General features: G+C 41.0%; 1 protein-coding gene and 1 pseudogene across 1 annotated transcript in view; both read left to right on the forward strand.

The window, feature by feature from the left end:
* Window positions 1–26,511, forward strand: part of ush2a (usherin) — a 510,724-nt gene that overhangs the window by 426,157 nt on the left and 58,056 nt on the right. The window contains exons 59-60 of the mRNA XM_031902040.1: window positions 765–927; window positions 10,886–11,240. Coding sequence (XP_031757900.1) covers window positions 765–927; window positions 10,886–11,240 — 518 coding nt within the window. The remainder of the gene's footprint in view (window positions 1–764; window positions 928–10,885; window positions 11,241–26,511) is intronic.
* LOC116411257 lies at window positions 6,822–6,979 on the forward strand (annotated as a pseudogene).

Below are 26,511 nucleotides of genomic sequence, written 5' to 3' on the forward strand. Positions count from 1 at the left end.
CAAACTACTAAAAAGTATATTTATATGAAAATGGTTTATTTAGATGAAGCAGGGTTTTACATATGAGCTGTTTATACAATATATTTTTATAGAGACCTACATTGTTTGGGGGTATAGTTTCCTTTAGGAATAGATTTGCAAATTAGAGAAAGACCCCTTATCTGAAAAAAACCCAAGTCCTGATCATTCTGGATAACAGGTCCCCTTCCTGTATTTCTGAATGCAGAGACCTCCATTGTTTGGGGGTATAGTTTTCCTGTAAGAGGAGAAAAAATGAAGGATTAAATAATGATATTATTCACTGTAAGGGGGGGATTTATCACTGTTCGAGCTTGATTTTTTTTTTCACAATTTTTTGCACTAAAACACTCAATCGAATTATATTTTAAATTATTGAATGTCTGGCATTTATTAAGTGCAAAAGACTCGAATGTAAAAATTGCAATCTAAAAGCGTGCCAGAAGTCAGTGGGAGCTGTCCTGGGCAAAGTCAAGCCACATTCTTGCAAACTCGAACTTATTGAGTTTTTCAAGTTCTTTGAATTGGTAAAATCAAACAATTTGAGTTATTTGAGTTTTTTATTGCAATGAGTTTTCCTTATTAATGAATAAGCGAGCATTCGATATGTGAGTTTATTTGATTTATTTGATTTGTGGTTCTGCACACAAAAACAAACTCAAATTCAGAAACTCAAAAATTTATAAATAAACCCATAATAAGTTTCTATAAAATGCACACGTGACGCTGAACTTTCTTTGATACAGGGAACTGTGGCGTGGGCCCCCGTGTATCTACAAGAACCGATGAAGCACCTCCAGAGGGGCTGGATTGCCCTCACATGGTGGCAGTTGGGCCAGAGACTATTAAGATTGACTGGAGGCCACCAGTTAAACCAAATGGAATCATCACTAGCTACTTCATTTATAGGTAAATACTGGTGTATAATTCAGTTGCTATGATCTTAAATTAATGCTGCAACAAAATGCATTTATTTCTGTAAGAAACACTGGCTAAACAGTCAGAGACTGATACTGAACTAGAAGGGGTAAAAAATAAGGGGTAATTATATCTTAGTTGGGATCAAGTACAGGTACTGTTTTATTATTACAGAGAAAAGGGAATCATTTAACCATTAAATAAACCCAATAGGGCTGTTCTGCCCCAATAAGGGGTAATTATATCTTAGTTGGGATCAAGTACAGGTACTGATTTATTATTACAGAGAAATGGGAATCATTTAACCATTAAATAAACCCAATAGGGCTGTTCTGCCCCAATAAGGGGTAATTATATCTTAGTTGGGATCAAGTACAGGTACTGTTTTATTATTACAGAGAAAAGGGAATCATTTAACCATGAAATAAACCCAATAGGGCTGTTCTGCCCCCAATAAGGGGTAATTATATCTTAGTTGGGATCAAGTACAGGTACTGTTTTATTATTACAGAGAAAAGGGAATCATTTAACCATTAAATAAACCCAATAGGGCTGTTCTGCCCCCAATAAGGGGTAATTATATCTTAGTTGGGATCAAGTACAGGTACTGTTTTATTATTACAGAGAAAAGGGAATCATTTAACCATGAAATAAACCCAATAGGGCTGTTCTGCCCCCAATAAGGGGTAATTATATCTTAGTTGGGATCAAGTACAGGTACTGTTTTATTATTACAGAGAAAAGGGAATCATTTAACCATTAAATAAACCCAATAGGGCTGTTCTGCCCCCAATAAGGGGTAATTATATCTTAGTTGGGATCAAGTACAGGTACTGTTTTATTATTACAGAGAAAAGGGAATCATTTAACCATTAAATAAACCCAATAGGGCTGTTCTGCCCCCAATAAGGGGTAATTATATCTTAGTTGGGATCAAGTACAGGTACTGTTTTATTATTACAGAGAAAAGGGAATCATTTAACCATTAAATAAACCCAATAGGACTGTTCTGCCCCCAATAAGGGGTAATTATATCTTAGTTGGGATCAAGTACAGGTATTGTTTTATTATTACAGAGAAAAGGGAATCATTTAACCATTAAATAAACCCAATAGGGCTGTTCTGCCCCCAATAAGGGGTAATTATATCTTAGTTGGGATGAAGTACAGGTACTGTTTTATTATTACAGAGAAAAGGGAATCATTTAACCATTAAATAAACCCAATAGGACTGTTCTGCCCCAATAAGGGGTAATTATATCTTAGTTGGGATCAAGTACAGGTACTGTTTTATTATTACAGAGAAAAGGGAATCATTTAACCATTAAATAAACCCAATAGGGCTGTTCTGCCCCCAATAAGGGGTAATTATATCTTAGTTGGGATCAAGTACAGGTACTGTTTTATTATTACAGAGAAAAGGGAATCATTTAACCATTAAATAAACCCAATAGGACTGTTCTGCCCCCAATAAGGGGTAATTATATCTTAGTTGGGATCAAGTACAGGTACTGTTTTATTATTACAGAGAAAAGGGAATCATTTAACCATGAAATAAACCCAATAGGGCTGTTCTGCCCCCAATAAGGGGTAATTATATCTTAGTTGGGATCAAGTACAGGTACTGTTTTATTATTACAGAGAAAAGGAAATCAGTTTTAAAATTCTGAATTATTTAATTAAAATGGAGTCTATGGGAGACGGGCTTTTACGTAATTCAGAGCTTTCTGGATAACGGGTTTCCGGATAAGGGATCCCATACCTGTACAGGTCTTTGAGATGACCTGAAAGGGGCATGCAATAGGAAGGGTGACCGGTGGGAAACATATTTAGCTCTTTAATGGTACAGAAGGCATGTCGGTGGACATCAAATATGCCACAGGCATTCATTTTCATTCACTTGTTTGGAAAATGGGCAAATGAGAATTATTAATGTCCCATTTCTCAGTCTCTGTGCATTAGCATGTACTGCGGATCTGAAAATTGCCTGTGTTCTTGAAATATTGTTCTTTTATCCGTTTTAATGCTAATTATATGAGAAAGCTAGATCAAGTCCTTCTAATACGGGGGGAAAAGGAAATAAAGTATCCGTTAAAGCTGCAAATGCCGTTTCACATGGTTGCATTTGTAAATAAAGGCGGTAATTACGAGCGCTTTTCCACGGCCGCTTTTATACGGGGAGGAAAACTCAGGAAATACGATGCAGAAAAGCGCGCATCAGTGGGGGAAAAAAAGTCCTGTAAATTGAATTTGACAGCGTTTGATGCCATTTGATTATTCCAGTCACAGCCAAACAATGATATAAAGAGTAATATGAAAGAGAATGTGTTACTGCCTAGCAGACTCAGAAGCAATAAACCTTCTCCCAATGTGACACAATCACTTCACAATCATAATTGTAGCCTGTTTGATACCTGTGAGTAGAGCGGAAGGGCACTGACTGACACAGATACATTTTGTGTTTTATTTCAAGTGAAATGAAAATGGTGTGCCGGGGCTTTAGATACAATCGTTATATTCACCTACATAAGCATGAATCACTTGACAGTTATTCCAGCTGAGGTTTAAATGTGCTTAGACAACAACAATATTAAATCTCTCTCTGATAGCTGCATAAAATCAGAAAAAAAACATTTGTTGGGAAGGGAATCAAATGTGGCTGGGTTTTATTTTTTTGTGAAGTTGTACATTGGCTGCCCAGTAGCACCAAACAGTGGTAGATGTTCCATAAATTTTTAGCTCAACAGACACTCAATCAGTCCCATATTGCTTTGTTTTTTTTTTAATTTATATTTTTGTGATTGATACAATAACATGTACAATATAGAAAGGATCAGGGTTGGACTGGGCCGCCGGGACACCGGGAAAAATCCCAGTGGGCCCCGGCTTTAGTGGGCCCCCATGGGCCAGACCCAACCCTTGTTGGAGCTCCCCCTGCCCGACCGCTCCTCCCCTGATGCGTTAAATTACACGCGGGGGAGGACGTCGGGGGGGAAGGAGGGAATTATGGGACGTGGTGGCACCTACAGGGCCCCTGGGGTGGGAGCCTCGGTGGGCCCCTTCACCCCCTAGTCCGACCCTGGAAAGGATAGAGAAAAGAAAAGTAAAAAACAAAACAGATTGGCAAGAATTCTATGTTTATGTATAATAAAATATTTGTTTCATGCCTTTATAAATCAAGGAGTCATCCCACAAGTTCCAAGTTTTGCAGGTTTTTTGAGACCTATTGGATGAATTGAAAAAAAAAACCCTAATTTTGTCGGCAATTATGAACAATATACGGTGCTGGTTTCACATTGGTCTAAAATTGAATACAGTCTGTAAAAATGGCCCCTTTATTGGAGCTCCCTATAGGTCCTATCAGGTCTCTGTCCGTGTTTCAAATGAAGGGTGGGCGTGTCCTAACGGTCCCTGCCAGAAGCACAGTAGGAGGGGGATAGCCATTCACAGCCCTGCACTCACACAAGCAAAGACAGGCTTCAGTTCCCTATCAGGTCAGCCTAGCTGCTGATTGCGGTTGTGTCCAAAATGTTGCTGTTGTGCCAAAAAAGTCGTGGTCACGTCAAAAAAGTTGCAGATGCATCAACAAGGGTAGTGCGTGTCTAAACAGCCATGCAGTAGACGCATTTTGCAAATTTTTCAGCAGTTTCCTGAATTGTTCCGCAATTGGAAGAAAACTAAACTATAGCACAACTATCATGGGAAAAAGATCTCAATATTGATTTTGACAAAATATTGGGTATATTGGCAAAATTTGGTAACTTCCAAAAAATACGGGGGTTTACAGCTCTGAAATGGTCCAAAATAAGTATTGCCAGTTTATTGTATTTCTGCTTTAGGGACATTAAAAATGATGTGTGCTTATCTTTGCTCTCCTTCAATTTTTCTTTTAAATGAAATATTGAAAATGTCTCCATAATATCTGATTCCCTGCTAGCTATAGCTATGGTTTCAGCAATAGGTGATTTGTAGGTGCTCAGTTCCCATGAAGAGAAGGCAGTTGCTGGAGCTATTGTGCTAGTACGTCTACAATTTTGAAGGGTGGAGAGGTAAAGATAAATCATTCGGGGATGTGGCCAGGAATGTTTTAAGAAGGAAAAGAGCATAAAAGAAGAAAAACAGTAGAATAAACATGTTTATTGAAACAATCATGGAAAGTTACCCATTTGCAATGTGCATCAGGTTGCTCTCTAGCTTTGGCCTATTGCCACAAGAGAACCCTAAACACAGCAGTTATTATGGGCTTTGGAATTGTAATTTCATCAACAATGGTATTCATTTGGGTGCTTTCTGCATGATCGCATTGGATACAAATCAATGAGCTGCTAGAATTGCATTTGGAAATGGCCCCTTTTCCCAATTCTAAGGGGTGCCAAGTGTCCCAATTCTTTAAAGAGAAAGTTTCATGGGGTTCTGTCTTCAGACAGAACCTGTCTTTCAACCCAACTTGAGGTGGGAAGTTAGAAAGCAAGGAAAGTAGAAGGTGAGGTGGGACGTTAGGAAGCTAGGAAAGTAGAAGGTGAGGTGGGACGTTAGGAAGCAAGGAAAGTACAAGGTGAGGTGGGACGTTAGGAAGCTAGGAAAGTAGAAGGTGAGGTGGGATGTTAGGAAGCAAGGAAAGTAGAAGGTGGGGTGGGACGTTAGGAAGCTAGGAAAGTAGAAGGTGAGGTGGGACGTTTGGAAGATAGGAAAGTAGAAGGTGAGGTGGGACGTTAGGAAGCAAGGAAAGTAGAAGGTGGGGTGGGACGTTAGGAAGCTAGGAAAGTAGAAGGTGAGGTGGCACGTTAGGAAGCAAGGAAAATAGAAGGTGAGGTGGGACGTTAGGAAGCTAGGAAAGTAGAAGGTGAGGTGGGACGTTAGGAAGCAAGGAAAGTAGAAGGTGGGGTGGGACATTAGGAAGCTAGGAAAGTAGAAGGTGAGGTGACACGTTAGGAAGCAAGGAAAGTTGAAGGTGAGGTGGGATGTTAGGAAGCAAGGAAAGTAGAAGGTGGGGTGGGATGTTAGGAAGCTAGGAAAGTAGAAGGTGGGGTGGGACGTTAGGAAGCTAGGAAAGTTGAAGGTGAGGTGGGATGTTAGGAAGCAAGGAAAGTAGAAGGTGGGGTGGGATGTTAGGAAGCTAGGAAAGTAGAAGGTGAGGTGGGACGTTAGGACTAGCTATTGTGAGGACTAGCTCTGGTAATGGCTTAGCCTAGGAGTAGACTCAAGAATAGAAAGATCCCAAGAGGAGCACCACTGTGAGTGCCTTGTACTCTGGGAACTGGATACCTGATAGTACTACTACTGGCCCTAATTAATACCCTGTCTAATGTTATTAAGAAATAAATATATTTAATATACTGTGTACCATCCTGAAGTAACATCTGAAAGACTTGTGAAGTTACACCAAATAAACAGTTAACTGTGTTTTAGGAACCCAGATGTATAAAAAGTTTGTGCGATGTCAGGGTGAATAAACAAAAGGAATTCTGGGAATGAATTCCAAAAAGCTGCAAGAAAATCCCATTTACATGGGTTTATCCTATAGGCTAAAGCACACCCACTGGGTCCACACTCTTGGCTCTACCTAAGCTGATCAAAAAACCCTGTGCTACACTAAACCGGTTTGTAGTTGGGAATCTGATCAGCTAGTATCCCGGCTTCTGCTTTAAAAACCCAGTGGGTTAGCTTTAGCGTATAGGATAAACCCATGTAAATGTGATTTTCTTGCAGCTCTTTGGAATTCATTCCCAGAATTCCTTTTGTTTATTTGTATCTGTATGAGGCAGTCTCCTGAACCCTAATGATTTGTTTGTGATGTCAGGGTGAAAACCCATCCTCCATACCTTTAGTATGGGTCCAACTGAGAGAAAGAGTCCCGTGTAACAAGTACATTAGAGGGGATTATAGAGCTTTGCGCAGTGGCAGTATCATAGCCAATGAGGTCAAACCGAGGCGTTATTATTGCTAGTTGTGATGAAGCTGAAGCTTGATGAAAGTGGAGGGGCTGTGTTCCCATTAGGGAAGAGTTGCTGACTTATTTTTTGTCGGGGGCTTTACACATGCTCATTATCCCTAATGGCATTGCACCCGTACACTTCTGCACCCTTTTTGTGTTTGATTTGTGCACCCTGGAAAGGTGTCATAGTCCTCTGGGCTTGACCCTAGGCCAAGACTTGGTGTTTCTCACTTGGTGTGCCCGCACCTGCTGTTCATTGGCGAAAGCCTTGGACACATGAGCATCGGAGCCCATAGCTTCAGGTAGGACTCACAGGCGATGACTCAACATCAGAGGGGATTATAGGCAGATTGGGGGTGTTGTGTTTTCCCATAAAAAAATTTAATGCACCAAAGGCCCCGCCTTTAGATTAGAGGAACGGAGCTTCCATTTGAAGCTCCGGTTCCTCACGGTGAGGGCAGTGAGGGGGTTGGGGAATGCCCTGCCGGGGGATGTTGGGTAGGGGGTTCCTCACAGTGAGGGCAGTGAGGGGGTTGGGGAATGCTCTGCCGGGGGATGTTGGGTAGGGGGTTCCTCACGGTGAAGGCAGTGAGGGGGTTGGGGAATGCCCTGCCGGGGGATGTTGGGTAGGGGGTTCCTCACGGTGAGGGCAGTGAGGGGGTTGGGGAATGCCCTGCCGGGGGATGTTGGGTAGGGGGTTCCTCACGGTGAGGGCAGTGAGGGGGTTGGGGAATGCCCTGCCGGGGGATGTTGGGTAGGGGGTTCCTCACGGTGAGGGCAGTGAGGGGGTTGGGGAATGCCCTGCCGGGGGATGTTGGGTAGGGGGTTCCTCACGGTGAGGGCAGGGAGGTTGGGGAATGCTCTGCCGGGGGATGTTGGGTAGGGGGTTCCTCACGGTGAAGGCAGTGAGGGGGTTGGGGAATGCCCTGCCAGGGGATGTTGGGTAGGGGGTTCCTCACGGTGAGGGCAGTGAGGTTGGGGAATGCCCTGCCGGGGGATGTTGGGTAGGGGGTTCCTCACGGTGAAGGCAGTGAGGGGGTTGGGGAATGCCCTGCCGGGGGATGTTGGGTAGGGGGTTCCTCACGGTGAGGGCAGTGAGGTTGGGGAATGCCCTGTCGGGGGATGTTGGATAGGGGGTTCCTCACGGTGAGGGCAGTGAGGGGGGTTGGGGAATGCCCTGCCGGGGGATGTTGGGTAGGGGGTTCCTCACGGTGAGGGCAATGAGGTTGGGGAATGCCCTTCCTAGTGATGTGGTAATGGCAGATTCTGTTAATGCCTATAAGAGGGGCCTGGATGAGTTTTTGAACAAGCAGAATATCCAAGGCTATTGTGATACTAATATCTACAGTTAGTATTAGTGTTTGTATATATAGTTTATGTATGTGAGTGTATAGATAGGTAAGTATAGGGCTGTGGGTGCTGGGTTTACTTGGAAGGGATGAACTTGATGGACTCTGGTCTTTTTTCAACCCTATGTAACTATGTAACTATGCAACCTATAGGGACAGGGTCGAACTGGGCCACTGGGACACCAGGAAAAAACCCGGTGGCCCAGAGCTGACCCTTGCCGGAGCTCCCCTGGCCTACGGTGTTTCTTCCGTGACGTGTTAAACTTAGGGGAGGATGTCAGGCGGGGGCCCCTGTGGGGGGGTAAGGGAGGCTCAGCAGAGGCCCCTGTGGGGGGTTAGGGGGTGCAGCGGGGGGCCCTAGGGGGTGTACGGGATGCAGCCGGTAGGGCACCTCCGGGCCCCCTGGGTCAGCAGCCCCGGTGAGCCCAGCGCCCCCCAGTCCGACCCTGTATAGGAATTACAGGGAGCTGCAACTTGCCAGCTCTGTGTTGAGAAGGGAAACATGGTGTCTTAAAAAGTATTAATTACCCCAGTTCCTAAATAGAATTACACACAGATGAGCAGAAATAAGCAACAGTAAGCCGACTGAGAACCGGCTGCAGTATATAAGTGCGTATAGGATAACACAGGAGTCAGTGGGATGCCCAGATAAGCACAACTTACCAACTGCAAGCATTATGCTTTTATATCACTGCCCTTTCTATTTGCTTGCCTTCTTCTCAAGGTTAGAGATGCAATAAAGTTCCGCTATCCTTTAAAAGACCAGGGGAAGCAGGCTGGAATATAAAAACTACAAAGTCTGATCTTACATTTGCACAAACAACACAGAGAGGCAATTCAGTCTCGGACTGAGTTCACTGGTCCCAGCTCCATACAGATTATCTCCGAGCGGAGAAGGCTATGAAGTCAGTGATTCTTCACAAACTGTTATTTCTTTGAAATTATCAGAGGAGCCATCGTTGTCAGTTACACAGGCGGGACCAGAGGAAACCTTTGCCGACGCGCCTTTCCCTTCCACTTGGTGTGTAAGTCAATTGTGCCATTGTCTCACAGAAATGAGGCATTCCGCCATTCCACTCCGCTCACGGAGGAAATAGGCATTTCCGTGTGTGCTGAACGGGAGCAACCGGGGGAGATTACATCTCTGACACGACACAATAATCATCTTCTCAGGAAATTAAAGATTTTAGGGCTTTGAAATATCATTGTGGTTTCAGCACTTGCCTCGGGAAAGTTGAGAAGATGATGAAACTAGAAGAACCTTTTCCCTGTCTTTTTAGAGTTAGACTTCTATTGCAATTCCTGCCTGATTGAGTTGTTGGTAGTTTCCCTAAATTAGAGATTGATTAAAGTTTAAGAAAGGGTTTTTTTGCAGTTCGATAAAATAACAGAAAAAAATGGGGTTGTTTTGCAAGTTCTGAATACCAAAAAGTTCATAAAAATAAATAGAACAATGCAATCATTGCGATCAAGTTTCTTCTGTGACTTAAAAGAGAAGGAAAGGCTAATAAAGAGTTAATCTCAAGCTGCAGGCATACCTTCACTTCTCTCAATAGTGCCCTTAAGTCTCCCCATATTTCTCCCATTTAGATGATCAGAAGCCTCATAGGAAGAAAAAATGCTGAGCTGTGTAAAGAAAGTTCCCATAATGCCTCACTCCTGCACCAAGACCCAGACTGGTGTACATGCTCAGTTAGTAAGACTATGAGGAAGCTTCCTGCTGATTGGCTCAGATCCACATTCCTAAGGGGGGGAGTAAGTTCATAGCATTCTTGAGGGAGGGGGGAGCAGGAGAGGGGAGAGGGGAGAGAGCTGCGTGTCTCTGGCATAGGAAAACAGGCACAACAAATCTTTTGACAGAGAAGTCAGTGCAGCATTTCTGTGAGTGCTTATGGTTATATTTACATAGACCTTTCTGATAAAGCTTATTGAGTTTCCGATATCCAGAAAGCTCCGAATTACGGAAAGCCTGTCTCCCATAGACTCCATTTTAATCAAATAATTCAGATTTTTTAAATTGATTTCCTTTTTCTCTGTAAAAATAAAACAATGATTTGTATTTGATCCCAACTAAGATATAATTAATCCTTACTGGATGTAAAATAATCCTATTGGGTTTAATTAATGTTTCATTGATTTTTAAGTAAACTTAAGGTATAAAAATCCAAATTACGGAAAGACCCCTTATCTGGAATACCCTTGGTCCCGAGCATTCTGGATAATGGGTCCCATACCTGTACTGGGAAAACAATTAAATTAAGACAATTCTCATTTAGAAATAAAGGAAACCTCGCACTACAACTGTAAGTATAGGGTGCTCAATGTGTGATTTATATACATAAATTGAAAAAGACACAAGAAACAACTGGCACACCTACTTAGTAGCTAAAATCTAACCTTTAATATAAATATATTAAAATGACATTAAAATAAATAGAAAAGACAAGAAGGAAATTATTAAAAAATTCTCATTGACTTTTATTAAACCTTCTCCTGGCGACTTTGCGAGGACTTCTTCTTTAATAAATACAGACTATTTATGGTTCTTAAGAATATTCTCAAGTGAAATAGATACAAATGCGGATTTTGCTAAATCGGCCCCTTAGTGCATTTCTGGATGGAGTCTCCAACCACTAATATGTTGAATTGGTTTCTTTCATTTGTAGACGCCCTGCTGACAGTGATGAAGAGTTGCTCGTCCATAGATGCCTGGATGGGATCTTAGAATACACTGACTCTACTAATGGGCTGTTGCCCCACACCGCCTATGAATACTGTGTCAGAGCTGAGAATCCCAGAGGAAGCGTTCAAAGTGTATGGTCTTTAATTTATACCCTTGAAGCCGCGCCTGAAGAACTGGAACCGCCCTCTGTAATAGTAACCGGCGCGTATTCAGTATTTCTTACTTGGAACCCACCTGCTTACCCTAATGGAATCATAAACTACTATCATGTCATCTATGAGGAATTCCCTGGGGAGCAAGGCTTTAGCTCATCAGCAGAAAGAACTCTAACCTTTCAGGTGAGTAAAACACTACTTTTCCACATATTATCTAAGCTGTTTTCATTTCAGGTCATAGGAGTTTGTTTTGGACCCCCTACAGCAGGCACCAAATCCCATCTTTTCAATTTGCCCAAAAACTAAATCCTACCCAAAAATGTTTTTTTGACTAAGCCAAATCTAAACATGATTCTTTTATCGGTGTTCAGATTTCTTTTGGCTAAACACTATGGATTAAAATCCTTCATAGTTTTTTAGAAATCCTGGATCTGTGGTATCATAATAATTGTACCAGATATGTTCCCTGGGACACAATTTCAATAGAAAAATAAAGATGGCAGCTAACTTTACAGGATATATTTCCTGTTTTAATATGATCTGGGTCATTTCCTACCTTGTCTATAGCATGAGACTTCAGATGGGTGGCGGGGGTTTAGGGGGTGCAGCGGGGGGTTAGGGGGGTGCAGCGGGGCCCCTGAGGGGGGTGCGGGGGAGATGTGGCGAGGCGCCTTGGGTGGTAGCCTGGTGAGCCCTGCACCCCCCAGTCTGACCCTGTGCATGAAGGTCCAGCCAAATGGTCCAACTATGTGTCCATACATGCAGCAATGCTCCAGTTGATGTATGTATGTATGTATGGCTACTATTAATTCTATTAAAATTGCAACCATTCTATCAAAATTAACAATTCTAATATTAGCCTATTCTAAGCAAATTTGTATTTGGTTTTTGGTGTCAAATTATTATTATCTTTCCAGCTTGCAAGTTCTTCTGGTTGTTTGGGTCTGGGGTTACATTTTTGATTCTTTTTTATTCCATGGGGCAGATTTACTAATCCACGAACGGACCGAAAGCGTCCGAACGTGTTTTTTTCGTAATGATCTGTATTTTTGTGACTTTTTCGCCGCCGTCGCAACTTTTTCATATGTCCCGTGACTTTTTTCGTCGCCGTCACAACTTTTCCGTATATTTTCCGCGACTTTTTCATCGCTGTGGTGAAAAAATCGGATTGGTTTTTCCAGCGTTTAATACCGCGCAATATGAAAAAATCGCGACGGCAACAAAATAATCTCGCAAAATACGATAAAGTCGTGACGGCGCCGGAAAAGTTGCGACAAATACGAAAAATCGCGAGGGAGATGAAAAAGTCGCAAAATTTTTGTTTCCAATACGATTTTTTCCTTTTCGGGATTCGTATTCGTGGATTAGTAAATCTGCCCCCATGTCTGTAAAGGTCCCCAAAACACTTACTTTTTATTTAGACCAAGATGAATAAGTCCAGTTGCAGATAAAGCAGCTCAGATAAGGTAGCAGGGCAAAATGGGTAAAACGACTGGTTGTTAATTGGAATATGGTCTAGTTGGCCCCGGTCACGTGGAGGCCCACCTAGTTAATTCCTTGTTGGTCTATATTTTATGGGACCATAGGCATTTTTGACCAAAATATCACATTTCGATATATATATATAAATATAGACAATGGGCCGCACACACCTCAAAAAAAAAAGTTCGCAAACTTACGCCAAAAAGCGCGAATATTCGCGAACTTTGCGAACCCCATAGACTTCAATGGGAAGGCGAACTTTAAAATCTAGAAAAGCCATTTCTGGCCAGAAAACTAATTTTAAAGTTGTTTAAAGGGTGCCACGACCTGGACAGTGGCATGCAGGAGGGGGATCAAGGGCAAAAATTTCTCTGAAAAATACTTTGTTGACACAGCGTTGCGTAAAACTGCAAAGGCAGCTGGCAGACCTAGCTATTTCGCGCTATTACCACCATGGAAACTGGATTTGCTGAAAAACGCCATGTGTGGCTTGCGCGGCGTTTTTAGGCCGAGAAAAAACGCAGCGGAAAAACGCCACGCAGTTCGCTACATCTCTATTGATACACACTAAGGGGGGTGGTCCCTGGCTAACTATGTAGTGACGTCACCTGCCGGTTTTTGGCGCCACATCGGGTTTATCAGGGGGGTTTTGTGTATGTTATTTCATGTTATGAAAAAGGCTGTGGAAGCAGCCGAAACGTTAGCTGTACGCTTCAATAAAATTACTTTTTTGTTTTCACACTAAGCCCTGCGAGTGCGACTTCTATTTTCTGCATATATATACAGTATATATCATTTTTTTTTTTTGGACAAAAACATATCATATAAAAAACTTCTATTCCATTGTTCAAATATTAACCCAGGCTGAAAGTAGTAAAAAAAAATAGAATTGAGAAAATGAATAGCTGCATTAAATGAATTGTTATCGTACAAGATTTGGGATCTCTGCCATTTCTCTTGGCATACGCTGAGCGCAGGATGATGTGCCAACTATGTAATTTATGGTTATAAAGTGTAAATTCACCTGAGCTCTGTGGTCAAATTCCACTCAGTCAAATAGTGCAGTGAGAATGCAAAGTATTGGGACGTGTCGCGGCAAACAAGGGGCAAATTCCCAATCAACCTCAAATGAGCATCAACTCTCTCTTCCCTTCAAAATGTCATTACTAAAGGGCGTATTCACCAATTTTCATCATCGCTATTCAGGTGAATGGAAATACATTTTTTTTTCAACTCTTCCAAAATGTGTCATTCTAAAATGTAATAATTCAGTCAATGTAATTATATATCATGGCTGGAGATAGTTTGTCCAAAGAATGAGTCAAACATAAAGAGTTCCCAAGAATCTATTAAAATTGATCTTTCATCTGCAAGAAGAATAATCTGGTGTGGGGCCAACCATTTAGGGTAATAGTTTCCAATCATTTTGGGTTAAAGCTGCTATTGGCTGCCTTGCAATGTGGATAGGGTTAGCAACAGATACATGGAAATAGGTGGAATTACCAGCCACACAGTCTATGAATTTTCTAATTTAGGAGAACCTTACATTTTTACACATCAGCGTAGACAACAGCCCTGCCCATACTGGCAGATGTCTCTAGGGCAGGGGTCCCCAACCTTTCTTACTCGTGAGCCACAGTCAAATGTAGAAAGACTTGGAGATCAACACAAGCACTATAAAAGTTCATGGAGGAGCCAAATAAGGCCCGTGATTGGCTATTAGGCAGCCTCTATGCACCCTATCAGCTTACAGGGGCTTTATTTGGTAGAAAATCTTGTTTTTATTCAACCAAAACTTGCCCCCAAGTCAGGAATTCAAAAATAACTCCCTGGTTTGGGGGCGCTGAGAGCAACACCCAAGGGGTTGGTGAGCAACATGTTGCCCCTGAGCCACTGGTTCGGGATCACAGATCTTTGGAGGAGGCTATTTGATTCTCCCAATGGTGGCCTTTCCTGCACATTTCTGAAAAGTGTATATCATTTATCCTAGTGGAGCATTTAATTTATGTTCCCTATCATCCATACTAGGGTTACTTTTGTCTGGAGCAAGTGTGGTTGGAAACTAGAGTACCTGGAGGAAATACACATAGACATGAGGAGAACATACATTATCTTGTTGCATTAACTTGCTGCAATGTAGAAGTGATAATGATTGAGCCATAGCAGGATCAGTAGCATGAGGTCTGTTAAGGTATAAAGCAAAAACACACAGGGCTTTTTTTAAAAAGTCGCGGCTACTAATCGGCACACTCCAAACAGAGCAAGATTGGTCGACTCATATATTAACCCATGGCAGCTAAATCGATGGCAGGGACCGAGTTTCGGTGACTAATCGCCCCGTGTGTCTTTGCCCTTACGGGTGCCTTACTGATTTTTGAACCATAAAAGTGGCTCAAAACAAACAAAAATAACTCCCAAAACCTCTCTTTTAAGTGCAAATACAAACTATTTAGAGTTACAGGTGTGAATTGATACAATAGATTATTATAGGGGATTAATAGATTATTAGATTAGATTATTATAGGGGACATTTATTAACAGGCTTTTTGAGATGAGTGTATAATAAAGATTTTTTCTTTTTAACTTTTCAAATGGTCTTTTGCCCCCCTATTTTTTTTTTTTTTTTGTTCTGCGCTAACGGCTTGTTCGTTCCCTTGAGCTGAGGGTTTGGATTAGAGCACCTGGATTGGTGAGTTCAAAATGTTAAGAGACCTTCTGTACGCAGCGGAACTAGTGATGAGCAGATCTGTCCCGTTTCGCTTTGCCGAAAAATTTTGATGCAAATCTTTTGGTGCCCACAACAATTCTTTTGACGCATGAGACAATTTTTGGACATGCGCCGAATTTTTCTGTGGTGAATTTTTTCATCCGTTTTTTAAAAAAAATTTGCCAGTGGCGATATGCTGAAATTCGCCGTTAATCCATGCCTGCCAAAACATTTCGCCCATCACTATTCTCTATGGCTTATGGATGCTAAATTGCTAGACATAAGTGTGTGTTTTAAAATTTATTAACATTCCTAGTTTATTTTTTTCATAATTTGTGTTTTTTGGTGCTGAAACTCAATTTTTTTGTCGAAAAATGCCATTTAGATACGTCAAAAATGTTACAAATCCAAAAGGTAAAAATGTAACCTTAAAGGGGAAGGAAAGGCTAAGTCACTTGGGGGTGCCAAAATGTTAGGCACCCCCAAGTGACTTAGATCGCTTACCTTTTACCCTGGGCTGGTGCCCCTGTACGGAGAGAACAGCCCCAGGCCGGGGTAGCAGCGAGCGCTTCCTCCTTCCTTTTTGCTTGCGCGCGCATGCGTAGTAGAGTGAATAGTGGAACTTAAACAAGAAAGTCGGCTTTTCACTCTACTGCGCATGCGCCGGCCGACGGATTTCGCCGGCAGAAGAGAAAGGAAGGAGGAAGCGCTTCCTACAGGTACCCTGGGCTGGTGCTTTTTTCTCCTAACGGGCAGGGTACAAGGTAAGCTATCTAAGTCACTTGGGGGTGCCTAACAGTTTGGCACCCCCAAGTGACTTAGCCTTTCCTTCCCCTTTAAAGCTTCCGAAGTCATATAGAAGTCAGTGGGCAGATGCCCTGTTTCCAATTGGAAGATGTGTTTTTTTTTTGCTTCGTGGTACCAGAGGTTTTTATCACTTGACATTCATGGTTTTAGTATAAATGGGTTTAATTGTGGTTTAAAAAAAACTCTAAAACCATGAAAATGAGAATTTTGATAAATGGGCCTCTATGTACCCAAAAGTTCTTGTGCTTTGGCTGGCTTCTTTCTTCAGAGACCTGCTGGCACCATTCTTCAGAGACTTCAGTAGAACAGGACAAGGTGGTGAAATCCTCCTTATGGCTCTACAGTAGCTCAGACTCAGAATTTCTTCAAACCTGATGTGTGCATTGGGAGCGCCTACACTCTGTAGCCTCACATAAAACACCGAAGTAGCCTGCTGAAGAGGAGATTTGTGAATGGAAGTCAGTAGATAGCTGGCCAGCCATAATCCTGCATGCAGTAGGAACAATATGGCCGTCCTGTAAGCGCCTTAGGCACGCTGAAGAATTCCATTCTGTGCAGTTCAAGGGCTTGTTACAAGGAAATCATACACAGATGACTACTCTTTTTATGGTTCACAGGCGACCAGAGTGAAATTCAGCAGCTGTTCAGGACAAGTGACCACTCTAACAGCTTTATTATAACCTACTAATAGAGAGGGAATTGCATTAGAGCACGAGGTTAGCAGTGATTATCGGCAGGTGAGTGCTTTATTGAAGCTGAAAACCATTAACATTGATAGAGTAATTATTTCAACTTGAAAGTAATTACCTTGATGGGTGATAACCACTCTGGTGTTCCTGGGTTTGATTGGCCCAAACAGTTGTCAGCTCTTAAAGCTCAAGAAATTATAACTGGGAAAATCTGCAGTGTCGGAGTCCGTACATTCACACGAGGAATGAGTAGCCATGGAATACATCTGTTTGGGGCACATTTTCATTGCCAAATATACATTTTAGTTCTCTGGAATCTCAATTTGATAGATGGATTAAGTAATCTGAGGCTGACTAGTAATATACATTGAATAAAATAGGTTTTGGCTGTATTAAAGTTACTGGTATATACGTTATATAGTGTTACCCCATATTATATAGGAGTAAATGCCTTCTGTTGCTATATGTATATAAAGGTTTGGTACATTATACTGGGGTCATTTACAAGTGCAGATATTTGCAGTTGCCATAAAATGGACCCAATGCAGAGAATATAATGATTATTAATTCAATAGTGGTGGATACAACTCAGCAATTATTCTGGCATTATGGGAAACACTTACTATGAGTAAAAAATATAAATTACCCCTTATATATCTATATACTGTATGTTAAATTACCATTACATATTGTATAATATATATGTGAATATAAGTTATATAGGTTGCCACCTATAAATCAGCTTTTCCAAATTGCCATTGGTTGGCTAGGAGCCACCCAAACACTGGATTTGAGAGTCTGGCTACTTGCATATTATTTCAGCCAGTCTTTGGCTTTTACTGAAGAAGCTTGGGGTCTCCATGGGGAGTGGGGGTCTTGGCTTTTGCTCAGAATAACTGTGCCCCCTTCTGCTCCAGTGAGATAATAGTTGAGTTTATACAGAAGATTCACTCTCATTTGGATCATACAAGGCACACAGTATGTATGGCACTGATACACAGTACTAGGGCTCCTACTTGTACTCCCCTCCATAGCTGCCAATCCCATTTCTGCCTTTATAATTCTCAGTAGAATTATCAAAGCTAACTGCTCATTGGTTGCTATTGGTTGTTGCTGTAGTCTAAGAGCAGCTCAAGTCTTCTTGTTGGATGTTCTGCCACAGAACCTTGGCTTATTCTCAACCCTGGGCAAAGTTGCACCTGGTAACCAATCATAATTTTGATTAACTTGTTCTGGCTAAAGCAGTGGTTCTCAAGCTTTCTAATGCCGCGACCGTTTCATACAGTTCCTCATGTTGTGGTGACCCCCAACCATAAAATTATTGCTAAGACCATCGGAAATATGCGTTTTCTAATAGTCTTAGGCGAGTTGTTGAGCAAATTGATGACAATTATTACTTGCATTCAAGGCTGCTCTTTGCACTTCCCTACAGCTTCCTTCAAAGCCAATGTGTCCATTCCGCCTCCTGTTCCAAATTGTGCACAAGTGCGCCTATCGACACAGTGGGCTGCGCCAAAATGTGTAAAATACTTGTGCTTAAAGAATAAAATGTAGGCACCATTTTTACCCCAAGTAATGGAAATGGCATCTTGACACCCCATAGTGCAGGGGTCCCCAAACTTCTAACCCAAGGGGCCGGATCAAGGGCCCCTCAGACTGTTGGGGGGCCGGACCGCCATAACCAGCACCAGCCGCCGGGGGGGAGGGTGGGTGCTGGTGAATTAGCCCACATCCTCTTTCATATCCCACCCGCCGCTGCCGCTATCAAACCAGACTGTTCACAACTCCTCCCCCCTCCCGGCGTGTCCTACCTGTACCAGTTCCCCTGGTCCGTCCTTCATCTCAGTTCCCCTGTGCCGCTCCCCGCTGAGTCCTCTCTTTCCACTGCCAGGTGGGAGAACGCAGCAGGGGCTGGGTAAATTGCTCTGGGGGGGCCGGATCCGGCCCGCGGGCCGTAGTTTGATGACCGTTGCCATAGTGGGTTGCAATTGTGGGCAAAAGCACTGCATTCTGGGTAGAAAACATGTCATTTGTAAATTATAATTTGCACACTGCAACTGCATAAATGAATGGCCCTTATAATTGCGGCAGTAAGTGAACCTTTCTATGTGTATATTTATTTTCACACTATTATTTGTATCAATTCCAGCTATTTAGTACCATAAAACATAAATATGTATCCCACTCCCTGGCCCGGTAACACAAGGGGACCAACTCATTACTAATTCCATGCATTTAATAAAACATTATTGCGGGTAACGCCTGTAGGTCTCCCGGAAAGTTCATTCATGCGTCGGCCGAGGGTCTGTGGCTACAAACAATTAAGAAGCCTCATTGATAGAGAGGTGACTTATAGGAGATGCAGCGAGTAATAGCCTCTCACCCCGGGTCACCAGTTAAAGGTTTTGTTCATTTGGGCCTTAAAGTTGTCATCTGTTCAGTGAAACGCGAAATAAGGTGTCATATTTGTGCCGTTCTTATTGTACTGTGGGGCTTATGTTTTACACCGCCGGCATTCGGCAGTATATAAGTTGTCTTCTTATCTCAGATTGCAGCTGATCAACAGTCTTTCTAGAAATATATTTATATATACTTATATAAGTATATTTATACACTCCATATATTTTGTATGAAGCCACAGTCACAGCAAATACATGCAATGTACCAGTCTCTGCTTTGGTCTCTTACTAAACATCTACATGGGATCCCAGACCAACTACCTGGAGTAAAGAACATCCAAAGAACATGATTAATTGGTTACTTTTGTTTTTGGTTCCGTTTTAGCTCCTCATTTTAATGAGGCTTTAGGGATTGCAGTAAATTGACTGACACTGATTGGAGCAATGTTTATAAACTCAAGTGCAGTATATAAAGTGGCTTTTTAGATGCAAGTCACCTTTTTTTTCCTCTATAATTCAGTGTTTTACCCCATAGTTCCACCTTAATTGTAGTACAAATATGGGACTTGTCATCCAGAATGCTCGGGACCTGGGGTTTTCTGGATAAGGGGTCTTTCCGCAATTTGGATCTTCATAACTTGTCTGCTAAAAATCATTTAATTATTGAATAAACCCAATAGGCTTGTTTTGCCTCCAATAAGGGGTAATTATATCTTAGTTGGGATCAAGTACAGGTACTGTTTTATTATTACAGAGAAAAGGGAATCATTTAACCATTAAATAAACCCAATAGGGCTGTTCTGCCCCAATAAGGGGTAATTATATCTTAGTTGGGATCAAGTACAGGTACTGTTTTATTATTACAGAGGAAAGGGAATCATTTAACCATTAAATAAACCCAATAGGACTGTTCTGCCCCAATAAGGGGTAATTATATCTTAGTTGGGATCAAGTATTCTGTGCTTTTTTGTGTGTGTTTTTGTTTTTGAGTGGTACTTAATAAATACCCCTCCGTGCCTGACAAATTTGGTGCGGAATGAATAGCCCTCTATAAGAGTAGAGATTTTTTATTAAGGCCATTAGTCTCTGTAAGCAAAAATCTTTCAACAGCAAATAAACGACCCTACGAGATTTATTTTCGTTAAGAGCGAACGCCTATCAAAAAGAAATATTGATACAGAAACCTTGAAATCTCATTTTAGTGGTTTCATTTACAAATAAATACTTGTTGTTTTTTGTTCCACGCCGTATTGTGAGTAGGGGGGGGGCAATTTTAATATTTTTCTAGTTTTGCTAAAGCAATTACCAATGTCATGGCTGGGTACCTACACCCATTATTGCGGCGTTTTTGAGTTCTCCGGATATTTATTTATTTTATTTTTTTCAGATGGTTATTGATCTCTTGCTGAGTTGAGATTTCAGGTTCACGCCAGAAAGCTTGATTAATGGTTTGGTTTTAAAAAGTGGACTGAATTGGGACACGCGGCCCGGGCCGCTCCAAAGTTCCGAGCCGAAATCCGTCAAGACGCGTAGCTCATTATGAAACACTTATCAAGCGTACATGAAAAATTAATTGAGCTCTGTTTGATTCTGAGAAAAGAAAAAAAAACGTTGAATGAGAAGAATACGCTTTCTACTTGGCGATTCCCCCCCCCCCGATCTTTCCAGATGTTGCACACCTTCCCCTAGAGGTACAGCAGAGGGAGATGTATTAATATATTGTATTGATTAGATCAAGACCCCTGACAGTTATTTGTAGAGATACCATCTGGCTTGTGTTCGAATTCCTTCACCAAAAACAGGACGTGACACGTTATTAATCTTAGCTTTCTCCGTATAGACAGTCGCCTTTTTGCTAAAACGCGTTTTGCCATTCAGCGCGAGATGAAGGCAGAGCTGAAGGGTGCTGAAATTAAGGTTATTACACAAATTGAACCATATGGTCCAAATATTTCAGCAAGAAAATTGCCAGACAATAAAAATTGCTCCTGCCTTCCTAATGGTGTAAATTACAGTTTAACCATAGCTCTAATGATGTCCTTCTGCCATGCTTAACTACTGTTACATGAAGGGCATAGTTTTTAAAAAAAAAAATATATATATATATTAAAAAAAAAAAATAGTAAATGCCAGAAGCGCGTTTTACAATCTGTTACTGTGTCATTAAGAACACTGTCAGAACTGCATAAACATAATTACGCTCAACGAACGGGAGAACAATCTAAATAGGGTTGAAAACGCGTAGCTCAGTGTCAGATTCCATTGTCTGTAGAAGTGTCCAAAGGAAAAGCGAAACCGCGGGCAAAAATGAGGCCCATTTGGATCAAATCAGCTGATCCACGAAAGTCATAAATCAGCTGAAATATTTGTATTTATTATTTTTTTATAATCAGATTTTTTAATAAATAAGCAAAGTTTTTTTAAAATTGTTTATTTGAAGTCGAAAATAAGGGGCCCATTTACTAAAATTTCGTTTTATTCTGGCCATGAAAGTCGTATAGTGTATCAACATGTAGTCGTAAAATTGGGATTTTTTTTATGCTCGTGTTTATTTTGACATGCGCGTCAAAAAAACACGCGTGCGACAATTTTTTTTACACGCAACTTTTTTGCCGTTTCGTTTCGCCGAAAAATTTGAGAATCTTTCAAACGATTTGCAAAATGGCAGTTTAACCATAGCTCTAATGATGTCCTTCTGCCATGCTGAACTACTGTTACATGAAGAGCATAGTTTTTAAAAAAAAAATATATATATATATATACCTGTATATAAAATAAAAAAAATAGTAAATGCCAGAAGCGCGTTTTCCAATCTGTTACTGTGTCATTAAGAACACTGTCAGAACTGCATAAACATAATTACGCTCAACGAACGGGAGAACAATCTAAATAGGGTTGAAAACGCGTAGCTCAGTGTCAGATTCCATTGTCTGTAGAAGTGTCCAAAGGAAAAGCGAAACCGCGGGCAAAAATGAGGCCCGTTTGGATCAAATAAGCTGATCCGCCAAAGTCTCTGCATAAATCTGCTGAAATATTTGTATTTATTATTTTTTCATAATCAGATTTTTTAATAAATAAGCAAAGTTTTTTTTAAATTGTTTATTTGAAGTCGAAAATAAAGGGCCCATTTACTAAAATTCGTTTTTTTTCTGGCCGTCAAAGTCGTAACGTGTAGTCGTAAAATTGTGATTTTTTTTATGCTCGTGTTTATTTTGACATGTGCGTCAAAAAAACGCACATGTGACTATTTTTTTGACACGCAACTTTTTTGCAGTTTCGCTTTGCCGAAAAATTTGAGAATCTTTCAAACGATTTGCGAAACGGCAAAAAAGTTGCGCATTTTTTTGACGCGCATGTCAAAATAAACATGAGCATAAAAAAATTCACTCACCACTACTCTTGGGGGCACATTTACTAATCCTCAAATCCGAATCCCGAATGGCAAAAAATCGGATTGGAAACGTCGCCGTCGTGATTTTTTTGTATTTTGCGCAACTTTTTAGTCGCCGTCATGACTTTATCGTATTTTGCGTGTTTTTTTTATCGCCGTTGCGATTTTTTCGCATTGAGCAACTGTAACCGGCGGAAAAACCAATCCGAAATTTTTTCGACGGCGGCGAAAAAGTCACAGAAAATATACGATAAAGTCGTAACGGCGATGAAAAAGTCGCGCAAAATACGAAAAAATCACGATGGCAACGGAAAAATCACAAAAATGCCGATCATTACGAAAAAAACGCATTTGGACGCTTTTGGCCATTCGTGGATTTGTAAATGTGCCCCTTGGGGGTATGGCCAGTCAAATAGGACCAGAAAGGGAAAATTCCAGGCTTAACATTAGCAAGTAGGACTAACTAAATGGGCTTGTAGGATGCTCAGAAAGACAGAATATGCTCTATATTGTTCTGTACCAAGCAACGTTCCATAAGAACATCTTAGGGTAAAGTTAAAGCCTACTGAATCTCTCATCATAAGCCACACAACCATCTTGGATGGTTTGCATTATATCCCCTGGTGAAGAAGGAATGAAAAACCAAGCGAAACGCGTTGAGCTCACTTTCTTTTCACGCTCCAAGACGTGAGCTCTACGTGAGTATAAGTTATGTGTGTGCATCTAATCAATAAAGCAGAGTTGCATCATTTTCTGCTTCTATCTGGAGATGCAGCAGATGTTTGGGAGTAGTCACCACGTTTAATCATTGATTAAGTGCTTGAAATAGGAATTAATTCTGCGAGTAGCCGATCTAGCCCCAGTGTGGGGTGGCTGTAACACAGCCTTCACAAGATTCCCATGGCGGGGGGCCTGTTCACTTGCACCACTTACATTCTGACTGAATATATATATATATGACTGAGTTGTTCCAGTCCAGACAACTGAACATGGGAGATATCTCCATAGCAAAAAACAAGGTCTTGGAATAATGTCAACTCGCATGTTACCCCCCAAAATATATTATTTATAGGCACAATTTAGTTGTCCTTTAACAGAGATATACAGGTACAGGACCTTTTATCTAGAATGCTTAGTACTAGGTGTATTCCAGATAAGGGATCTTTTTTTTAATTTGGATCTCCATACCTTAAGCCTCATAAAATAATTTAAACATGAAATAAACCCAATAGGGCTGTTCTGCCCCCAATAAGGGGTAATTATATCTTAGTTGGGATCAAGTACAGGTACTGTTTTATTATTACAGAGAAAAGGGAATCATTTAACCATTAAATAAACCCAATAGGGCTGTTCTGCCCCCAATAAGGGGTAATTATATCTTAGTTGGGATCAAGTACAGGTACTGTTTTATTATTACAGAGAGAAAGGGAATCATTTAACCATGAAATAAACCCAATAGGGCTGTTCTGCCCCAATAAGGGGTAATTATATCTTAGTTGGGATCAAGTACAGGTACTGTTTTATTATTACAGAGAAAAGGGAATCATTTAACCATTAAATAAACCCAATAGGGCTGTTCTGCCCCCAATAAGGGGTAATTATATCTTAGTTGGGATCAAGTACAGGTACTGTTTTATTATTACAGAGAAAAGGGAATCATTTAACCATTAAATAAACCCAATAGGGCTGTTCTGCCCCAATAAGGGGTAATTATATCTTAGTTGGGATCAAGTACAGGTACTGTTTTATTATTACAGAGAAAAGGGAATCATTTAACCATTAAATAAACCCAATAGGGCTGTTCTGCCCCAATAAGGGGTAATTATATCTTAGTTGGGATCAAGTACAGGTACTGTTTTATTACTACAGAGAAAAAGCGAAATACCTAAAATTTTAATCTATTTGGGCCTTCCTGTAATTTAGAGCTTTCTGAATTACAGATCCCATATCAGTATAGACTTGTTTATTAACATGGGCCTAAACATTAATGAAACTCAAATTGTTGAGGTTAATCATTTTAAAAAAAAAATCTCAAAAGTTCAAATGAAAAAAATCAGCAATTCAAACCAATTGAGTTTCTAGAGGTCAATGGGGTGTTTTCTACGTTCAATTTTTATTGTTAGAACGGGGGAATGGGTAAGAATGAGTGTAATAATTGCTTAGTTTTTATTTCACAAATCGACATCAATTCTTTTTTTTTTTAAAAGAAAACATTTCAAAGTTTTCGTTATAAAAAATGTTCGAAATCGCTGCCTGTGTTTTCGCTGTGTCAGAGGCGAGAGAAGATAGTCCTTGATGCGCTACTGGATTTGTGCTTACAGTGGGTGTAAACCAATCATGCCAAACCTGACAGCGCTCTCATTTGTCTGTGTCCGGAGTCACTACAATCACTGTCACGGTGGCCAAGTGATGTTATTATCTGCTGCAGCGGCAGACTGTCAGATGTGTAGCCTTACATTTATACACAGTGTTAAGGTTGGGCCGACACTTGTGTTTCACTTGTAAAGATCTTTATTCAGGAGAGGTTTGGTTTCCCAGCCTGAAGTGTAAGTTGTTTCACCGTTGCAACTAGGATTGATGTGAGGCATAGGATACAAGCAAGAGGGCAGGATAGGCTGAGGTTGAGATTTTTTTTATCCTACATAGCAAATAATTCCCTCTGCCATTTAACATTTTATTTTTGAACCAACAAATGTATTTGTAGCTGTAATATTGGTGTGTAGGCGCCATCTCAGTGCATTGTGCCTGAGTCTGAGCTTTCAGCCAGCGCTACACATTAGAACTGCTTTCAGCTAACCTATTGTTTCTCCTACTCCCATGTAACTGGAGGAGTCCCAAGCCGGACTTGGATTTCTTACTATTGAGTGCTATTCTGATACCTACTGGGAGCTGCTATCTTGCTCCCTTCCCATTGTTCTGCTGATCGGCTGCTGGGGGGGAGGGGGGGGTATCACTCCAACTTGCAGCGCAGCAGTAAAGTGTGCCTGAGTCTGAGCTTTCAGGAGGAGCCAGCGCTACACATTAGAACTGCTTTCAGCTAACCTATTGTTTCTCCTACTCCCATGTAACTGGAGGAGTCCCAAGCCGGACTTGGATTTCTTACTATTGAGTGCTATTCTGATACCTACTGGGAGCTGCTATCTTGCTCCCTTCCCATTGTTCTGCTGATCGGCTGCTGGGAGGAGGGGGGGGATATCACTCCAACTTGCAGCGCAGCAGTAAAGTGTGACTGAAGTTTATCAGAGCACAGGTCACATGACTGTGGCACCCTGGGAAATTAAGAATATGGCTGGCCCCATGTGAAATTTCAAAATTAAATATAACAAAATCTGTTTGTTTTTGAAAAACAGATAACAATGCAGGATTCTGCTGGAGAAGCTTTATTAACTAGTGATGGGCAAAAAAATTTGCCAGACATGGATTTGCGGCAAATTTTCGCGTTTCGCCATTGGCGGATTTTTTCACAAATGGGTGACAAAATTTGTTGTGCGTCCAAAAATTGTTGTCTCGCATCAAAAAAGAATTGTCTCGCTTGTCAAACGTATCGTCCTGCATCAAAAGAATTGTCTCTCTCATCAAAAGAATTGTCTCTCTCATCAAAAGAATTGTCTCTCTCATCAAAAGAATTGTCTCTATCATCAAAACAATTGTCGCGCGTCAAACTTATTGTCGCGCGAAATTTTCCGTTTTGCAAATCTTTTGAAAGATTCGGGACAGCTCATCACTACTATTAACTGATGTGTTTTAAAAAAAAAAAAAAACATGTTTTCCCATGACAGTATCCCTTTAAAGCCCAAATCATTTGCCCCAATCATGTGACTTTATTTACTGTTGCCCACTAATGATGGTACATGTAATTTGCTTATTGATAAGCAGTGCTTTTCCCATTAAACATATATGGATCATTTCATTACTAACACAGACACTTTTCTAATTAAAGCAACTTACTATGGAAATGATATATAAATCAAAATTTCCC

Source organism: Xenopus tropicalis, chromosome 5, assembly GCF_000004195.4.
Source record: "Xenopus tropicalis strain Nigerian chromosome 5, UCB_Xtro_10.0, whole genome shotgun sequence".
NCBI lineage: Eukaryota > Metazoa > Chordata > Amphibia > Anura > Pipidae > Xenopus > Xenopus tropicalis.